Genomic DNA, 9,157 nt, shown 5'->3' with positions numbered 1-9,157 from the left:
CTGCTAGCGTACTGCTTTTCTTTTTTTATTTAGACCCTTTCTTCTCAAAGCATTTTTCAATACCCATGTTTGGGGTTTCTGAGCCAATTCTGAAATTTCTAGTAGTGTTTGATCTGACCACAGGAAGTCAAATGATTACACCGGTGTCATTTTAGCATTCAGTGAATTGTTCACTGTTGTTTTGCCTGTTAGATTTTTAAAAAGAATGTTTAAGATTTATGCAGATGGAAAATTAATATTTGTATTTATTAAATGGTATCATACTATTTTCTTCCATTTTAATTTATTTTTAGAACCTTAGAAGCATTAATTTTAACAGTGTTTTGCAAAGTGTAGATGGAGGGTTCTAAAGCATAATCAAGTGCCTTGCCAGATCCAGTCTTACTGTATACTGTAAGTCTCTGTATAATGTAATGTAGGAAGGAAAAACATCAATGCTTGACATTTGTGCTTAGAACAATTGGCCACTAAAATGTTCTTGGAAATTTTTTTTCTTCTTCCATATTTTATGTTCTTTCATTTGAGTACAACATTTTATTATTTTTTTGTGTGTGTATGTCATGTAACATAGTTACCAAAAAAGAAAGAAATAAGAATAAATGTTCTTTTTAACAAATAGTTGAAACATAATTATGCCTAATTTCACATTCTGAGGAGATGTTAAGCTTTTTACAACAAGCTTTTTCTGATTTATGAGGTAAGCACAATGAGATTTAAATACATATTCAGCCAATGTTTCTTTTAGTTTGCCCTTAAAGGCTGTCTTGAAATGGGAAAATTAAACTACTTTGAAAATTAAAAACGAAGAAAAAGAAGTATTTAGGTTCAAGTCTGTTTGGACATAAATGTCCATACATTTTTTTTATTTTTATTTTTTTAGTTATTGAAAGAAGTCTCTGCATTTATTTGATTAAAAACAATAAAATTGCTGAAAGCTGAAATCTCAGCAACCATTACTCCATTTTTCAGTGTCACGTGATCATTTGGAGAATATTCTAATAAGCTAATTTATTGTTACCGAAAAAGTAAGAATTTCTTTAACAAATAATAATTTAATAATATATATATATACACGCACACGCACATATATAAACGTTTGAAAGGTAGTATAGATTGGTATTTTCAGTAAACAGTGGGTGTTGTAGTTGCACACCAGGGGGCAGTCATGAGCTTCGCTCAGAAATCGAAATGAAGGCTATTATCTTATCAACCCGTGTTCTTTGGACTTCACATTGGAATAACAATGCATAAACATACAAAACAAAAATGCACATTAATATTAAGAATGTTGTTGCCAACCTTCGTAATTTGATGATCAACTCTTCCATTTCATCCCACATTCATAAAGCCTATTCCACATCTGAATATTAGGCCTATGTATGGCAAACAACACAGGCATGTATCTGTTCCCTAATGCTTCAGAAAGCTTTACCTATATATAACTGTCCTTTCAATCCTCATGAAATCCAGGAAGACTAAAGGACACTGCAAGTGTTTTGACTGATGCAGGTGGGCTCAGTGTTGATGGTCAGTTTCATGAAATCATGGACTGGGCTGATTTAATGGGCAGCACAGAGAGGGGAGGAGCACCAGAACCGTCCCTGGACTGATTTGAGTAGTCAGTAACCATAGAAACACCATGCTTTTAGGAAAGAGGACAGACTCCTGTTTTGTCTGTGGTCACTGCCATTTAAAGTCTTTAAACCATTATTATCTCCAGAACTATGAACTAATTGCGACTGTAAATGGCATGACATTATCATATGACTACAAAATACTGGAGGTTTTTTTTTTTAATTGATAGAGAAATGTGTTTGATTGTTACTATCAAGAACATAACCCAGTATAGATGCGCACTGCATCTAAATAATGTCTCTCTGTGTGTCTTCATCCCAAACGCTGTTCCATTTAAGATTTGATTTATTGCAGGGGAGGATGAAAAGGATCCCAGTTCCCAGAGGGCCAGGAGAAACTCTGATGTTGTTGGATAATTCTTGCTGAGATGTGGTGTTCTTTCATGCAGATCCAATACGCAGCACAGCAAGTTTAGGTGTAAAGTTACAGTTAAGGCTAACATAGAGATCCGAGCCACTTATCTATTGGACCATGAGGATGTAGCTTTCCTTAAGTGACATAATTGCACAGATGAGTAATTTATTAAAATGTCATGCCATTTACAATTTGGCCCCCTTTTGGGGGAACCTAACCCTAAAACAATTCTAAAATCCTACTCGCAAAACTGCAAAGATCATATCTGCCACTATATAGACGGAGGGAGGCAATATTAGGCTAAGGCATTGTTTAACACCTTCAGCAAAGATTAATTGAGCCACTTTAAAGATTATGCTGTGTGGTCAAGAGAAAGAGAACGCAGATGCTGACATTTCGAGTGCAGATTTATACTGGTGAGGAAGCAATGAAAAATGACACCTTGCAATGCGGAATTGAGGATTAAATCTAAAAAAACAAACTCTAACTTAAAAAACAAACTCTAATCCAGAGAAAATAGATTATTAGATATTATTGTTACTAAATACTCGATTCTGATTGGTCAGTAGTTGCATCCTGTGATTATTACCTAATATCCACTGTCATCCATGGCAATAGTGTATCAGTCTTCTCATTTTTGCAACTGAAACTGTTGCTTCTGTCATACCTCAGAGTACTTCTACTTCTGTATTAATGTCACTGCAAAGTTCCCTTATAATCAACAAAACTGTCTACACTGCACCATGAATATTTTATTAACATCCTGTCCACTCTTTGTTATAATGAGAGGATTCCCAAGCGAGCAGAATTTAGCACTTTTTAGCAATGAGGGATTCTGATTGGCCATTGCATTCAAGAAAACAGATATGTCTGTGTTCTTCTTAACCTCAAACACAAAAACATACTAGATTGTTGTTTGAGGCACCCTTGAAGAATTAGACCTGTGTTGGGTGTCTGTACGTCATGTTCTGACCAGGATTTCAAAATTGCCTCAAATGTCCGGGTTTCGGCTTTGTTTTCCTATTGTTTTCATACTTGCTGAAGGTAATGACTGAAAAGTAGTCGACCAATAGCCTGCAGGCTTTGTAATCGACCAATCTTGATGTGTAAGAAAGTGAGATCTACAGAGAACAATAAATGCAATAAACATACGTGTATGTATATTATAGTAGGGCAAGAGAGAGGGTATATATAGAACAAAGCCAAAACTCTCACATTTTTGGCAATTTAGAAATCCTGTATGGACGTATGGTCACTTTCATTTTTTACCTTTTTTACCAAAATCATTCTGTGATGGTACACTGACTTCTAAAAAGGTGAATGGACTCTTTTTAGGTCCCACAAAAAACTGGCTCTAAAACCGCAAAAAATACACAACAGCTGCTTTGAATCTGTACTCGGCTACGTGTCTGTTTATTTATTTGATGAGCAGACATTATAGTGTACAGTCTGATATGATCAATGTGATATGGCAGATTTCCTATAACCATGTTAGAATATATATATGTCATGTGTCCAGTTACCTCTGAAAAAAATTGCAACCTTGAATCAGCAAAGCCAAAAATTGAGACTAAAGGTAAAATAACATATCAGTATCACTAAAATCACTAAAGGGAAACATAGAAGAGTGTGACTTGCTGTGCAAGGTAATGAAATCTGGGACTTTTCAGAGTCTCGTTGCAGATGAAAGAGTGAAATGAAGCAGGGTAAGTGTAGGATTTGCCTTCACTGCAGCATATCAGTGGCAGAAGTGACACTGCGATGCAGTGCTGGGAAGTGCTGAGAGCAGGGAAAAACCAACCCTGTTGCCCCCTGTCCTGCTCCGCATGCTACAACATCACCTTTAAACATTGATGTTTCTCTCTTAGTACTTGTGAAAGGAAAAGGAGTAATATATAGTCAAACAGTGCATGGTTCTGGCAATAACAAGACCTTGGGTTTGAGTCCAGGGAACAGATAAAAATTACTTCTGTAGACCTTTGTCGGTGTAGATGCCCTATTAAATCTATCTATCTATCTATCTATCTATCTATCTATCTATCTATCTATCTATCTATCTATCTATCTATCTATCTATCTATCTATCTATCTATCTATCTATCTATCTATCTATCTATCTATCTATCTATCTATCTATCTATCTATCATGAAATAAGCCTCTACAACTTTAAAATTATTACAGAGGCCTTTGATGAAAAATAAACCGCTTTTGTTGAATTTGCATGAATTTGCACAACGGCACAAAGTTACTTTGCATAGGCTTACAATTGTCTGTGTTCTATTCTGATATTTATGTGTTTCATATATATAAAGCTTGACAAAACCCTGTCTTTTATAGAGATGTATGTTCTATGTCAAGTATGTTGAGGTTTGCATTGCTTGCCTGCAGCTTATCTTCTTTCATATGAATCAGGTGTCACATATATTCATACATAAATGTATGTATGAAACTACAGCAAGTTACAACTATAGCCATGGTCAAAAATGACCACTTGAAACCCCCTGTGGGGCTTTCAGGATTGAGTTTCACTATATACTGACATATTCACACACAGCTAAAAGATGTCATGTGTGTTCTGTCAATTGTCCTGTCAATCAGTGCTTTGTATGTAACGTCGTTTTGGTGTCAGTATCAGGGTGCATGTTTCTATCTGATCACTACAAGTTTCGTTGAAATAAAACATGGTATTTTCCTGCTTCCTTTGGTCCATAATAAGAAACCTTATCAAACCTGAGCTGTATTAAATATTACGCTCATAAATGGTTTCAATACAAACACCTATTTATGCTCCTCATTGAACTGGTTGCATTTGGGAAACAGATTACTTAATATCTTGCCATTAGCAATGAAATAATAAGATTCTCCCTTGTGCACACAAAACATCTAATGAAACTGAAGGCCTGCTGTGAATGAAAGGTGTAGCAAACCATTTTATACCCATTGTTCAAGTGAAACCCGCACAGCTCTTTACAAATAGATTCATACTACAGGGCAATTCGCAACAAAATGACATTTTCATCTACTGATTTATGGGTACTACAACAAAACAAGCTATAATAGATTAGTCTATTTAAAGCTAATTTCAATAAACAGAAAGTAGGAAGTGTGTGAATCTAAATATGTGTGTAAATATGTAAATCAACATATAATGTTTACATAAAATGTTGACTTTACAAAATTTAAGATAGTATGTCATACCTGCTTAAAGAAAAAAAACATTTTAGTGGTGGCTAGACATCACTTGTCACAGGGCAAAAAGCGATTTAAGTACCTACGGACTATAAGTCGCACGTTTTTTCATAGTTCGGCTGGTCCTGTGACTTATAGTCAGGTGCGACTTATTTATCAAAATTAATTTGACATGAACCAGGAGAAATGAACCAAGAGAAAACATTACCGTCTAAAGCCGGAAGAGGGCACTCTGTTTTTCTTGGTTCTTAGTTCTAAATGTGACTTATATAGTCCCGTGCGACTTATATAAGTTGTTTTCCTCGTCATGACATATTTTTGGACTGATGCAACTTATACTCAGGTGCGACTTATAGTCCGAAAAATATGGTATTTATGAACAAATCTTTACTAAATGTTTGAGTAAATTGGTTGAGTGAATGATTCAATGATTCACTCATAAAGACAGTGGGTACTACAATTCCTGCAATAAAGTATTGTAGACAAGTCACTTGTTTCCTTAAAAAAGGGAAGCAGGTTTTTTTTTTTTTTTTTTTTTTTTACCAAATAGGTTGAATGATCCGGTCAAGTCAAGTCACTTCACCTTTATTTATATAGCGCTTTAAACAAAATACATTGCGTTAAGCAACTGAACAACATTATTTAGGAAAACACTGTCAACAATGCAAAATGACAGATAAAGGCAGTTCATCATTGATCCAGTGACCCACAAGGACAGTCCCTTATTTAATTTCAGTGTCTTGATAGAATTGTTGAATGAATTAGCAATGAAGCAGTGGAGTATTGATGTAACCTGCATAAAGATCCCCACATCTGTTCATTTTTCTCCGATTGTAAATAAATAGTTTGAGATATTTAGATTCACCTCAATTATTTAGGTCTCAGTATCTCGCATAAATCGAATGCATAAACTACAGAAAGATCATTATAATATATATATATATATATATATATATATATATATATATATATATATATATATATATATAACATTTTATTAATAATTAATATTAATTTTATTAATGTTTTTCTTAATTTACAAAACAGTAGTGACGAACGTAAAGCGACACCTGTAAAATCCAATAAAATCGTTATTGTTAAATAGGCAAAAGTGTGGAGCATGTTTATTTTCCCATGGGTAATTTGTGTTTTAAGTGGTGATCGGCTTATTGACATCTCGAATGATTTTATAGCTATAACGACAGCAGAATTTAATGAAATTCCGAGCGCGTGTTTACTGACGAGCTTAATAGCAACAGCTCTTCGCGTCTCTCTCTCTCTCTCTCTCTCTCTCTCTCTCTCTCTCTCTCTCTCTCTCTCTCTCTCCCTATAGAAGGAAGACACATCCTGCAATCAGGTCACACTTCACTGTAGTCTCAGCATCCGTCTCTCGCCCGTTAAAGCAGAGGAATCGAGACATCAGACAAGCGGAATAATGTTGTGGATGAATGGTCTGGGATGTCTTCTCGTCCCGTTGCTGATGCTCGTACGGTTTTCCGTGCAGGTGGACGTTAAGAGCGGGAAAGAAGCGGAGAAAACGGGGAATTTCATGGAAGATGAACAGTGGCTGTCCACCATTTCCCAGTACAGTCGCAAGATCAAGCACTGGAACCGCTTCAGAGATGTGAGTTATCTTTGAGGCTACCTGGCTCTCTTTGCTTTAACTCGTATCAATACCGATTGTTAGGAAGTGTTAAGAAATGGTAAAGCTGGACAGCCTTATTCCTAAGACACCATTAGTCCTTCAGCATTCCTTTAGAAATCAATCTTCATTTTCGAAGCAGTTGCATCAAAGATAATAAATAACTATTGTGATAGAATATCTTTGAACTCTTAATGCTGTAAATGTACTAAAAGTTTTTAAATATATACAATGATCTATAAAAGACTTTAGACTTTAGACCAGTGTATCTTTAAATCTATCTTGCAAAGGTAAAATGCTCAGATCTTCAGTCAACCCCTAAATATAGCCTACTTGGTAACAATGTACCATCTGTTTTTGTTTGTTTAATTGACAATAGGTTTGATTACAGAGTAAAGCAGATTGCATTAGAGTGTCATTGGCCAGCTGGTTGATGTGATGTAATAATAGGGAACTTTAATAATTGATTAGAACTTCACATGTATTCAGTGGGAGATTTATGGATGGATTTATCTCTCAAAGGTCATGTTGTAGCATATGTCCTTGTACAGGTATGTTATTTGATCCTTTATTCAATGGTATTTCTTTATAAAATCATCCAAGACATGGATGGTAAGGAAAAACATCCTTTGTTAGTAAAAAAATCAATGAATATGCAAAACGATCAAAATTACATATGGTGATGATTACCATTAAGATTTCATGTTTATTTATAGTTTGCAGGTGACCTACTGTTCTTGAAAACGAAAAGGTCCCTGGTTGTTTTCTGTTGAGTTTTGCTGCTCCAAATGAAACATTAAACCGTCCAATAGAAACTGTGATTTATCTCCATCAGTGTTTGGCCGGTAGCTATTTTTAACCTTCTAGAACTGGATTAAGTGTATAACTCCTTAAATGATTACGGTGGAAAAACACATCTACGAGAACCCGGAATTTATCAAAATGTGGGAATGAAAAGATTAAGTGCGAATTAGACTGGGATTATAAATAGATGGGCACAGCATTTCTACATCAGTGGCTTACATTCAAACTAGGCCCTGCAGCAGACTTTATATTCTCCAATCAGTGGCTATTGATCACACCATCTCAAACATATGAATAGCAGAGGAGTGATGCTTGTCCAACACAGAAGACTAAAACAGCTTTGAGAAAACAAGTCTCAGCCCTTTCACTGTCTGACTCAACCATCTAATTAGAATGCAGGTTGTTCTTGCTGCTGTTTCTTGAACTGTACTTGAGGTGACACACTTCAGTAGCACTGAATAGCACTGGCCCATGACATGCTGTCTGCTGTTTTGTTTGGGTTGTCATGTCATTGCACAGATGGGAAGATCCTAAGCGTGAATGATTAATGCAAAACGATATTTTTTCCTTTTTTTCTTTTTCTTTCACAAGCAATATGTGCAGGACACTTTGAATAAAAATATGTACCAAAAAAGTGAACTTGTCTCCCAGCAAAACTAATATAATGCTAGATCTTTAATTATAGCTGACTGCTTTAAAATATTTTATTTGACTGCCAAATTGGTAACTTCTTGTCACCTTGATATATGCCCAACCACACACTTCATGGATTAACATAATTTGCATTGTAATTGGATATTGATTTTAATGCACTCACACAGTTTGTCTCAAACCTAGCTCCTGTCAAAACAAAGAATCAATATTAAAATGCATTTATATGTGGTTTCATATCATGGTAAACCATGCTTATAAATGTATAATATTCTGAGATTGCAATGATTCTGAGACATCAACAGGCTCTCTGACACAGTTCAGTACCTTTTTAACAGTCACCTGTTATCATTGATCAGAGACAGAGATAGAACTGACGTAGACTCTGAAAATTAATCTGTCTCTGAAAACAGCTTATTTCATCTTTAAAGTGTTGCTTGTGACAAAGGCAAATAATCCAAATTGATGCTGGCTTTTAAAGTCCTCTGAGGTTCTCAGAGCAAAATAATGATATAACTCAAGCGAACACTGATGAAAGCAGCAGAACATGAAAGGCTCATGAGCACACGCTGATGCATATATAGATGCGTGTAATGTGACATTAATATTTCATATTCATTGTGTATTCTTGGTTGATTTATAACATTTTTATTTTTTAGATACAGCATGAGATCATTGTAATGAGACTGATGTTGAAGTTTATTTGGGAACTCTGAGGAGGTGTCCTCTCTCTGATTACTTTTTAATCAGAATTATATTTTATATAATTAAGAAAAACATGTTATGGTTTTATATTAAATGTATTTATATATAATATAAATTATATAAATATAAATATATACAGGTAAATCCATGTAAATAATTTCAAAATATATGTTTTT

General features: G+C 34.8%; 1 protein-coding gene across 2 annotated transcripts in view; it reads left to right on the top strand.

Moving 5' to 3' along the window:
- The first annotated feature begins 6,494 nt into the window (after positions 1 to 6,494).
- Positions 6,495 to 9,157, top strand: part of LOC113096130 (testican-2-like) — a 31,412-nt gene continuing 28,749 nt past the window's right edge. For both annotated transcript variants that reach the window (XM_026261573.1, XM_026261572.1), the window contains exon 1: positions 6,495 to 6,803. In XM_026261573.1, coding sequence (XP_026117358.1) covers positions 6,615 to 6,803 — 189 coding nt within the window. In that variant the 5' untranslated portion in view covers positions 6,495 to 6,614. The remainder of the gene's footprint in view (positions 6,804 to 9,157) is intronic.

This window comes from Carassius auratus, unplaced genomic scaffold, assembly GCF_003368295.1.
Source record: "Carassius auratus strain Wakin unplaced genomic scaffold, ASM336829v1 scaf_tig00215878, whole genome shotgun sequence".
In the NCBI taxonomy this organism is placed as follows: domain Eukaryota; kingdom Metazoa; phylum Chordata; class Actinopteri; order Cypriniformes; family Cyprinidae; genus Carassius; species Carassius auratus.
This window is presented reverse-complemented; position numbering and strand designations above follow the sequence as displayed.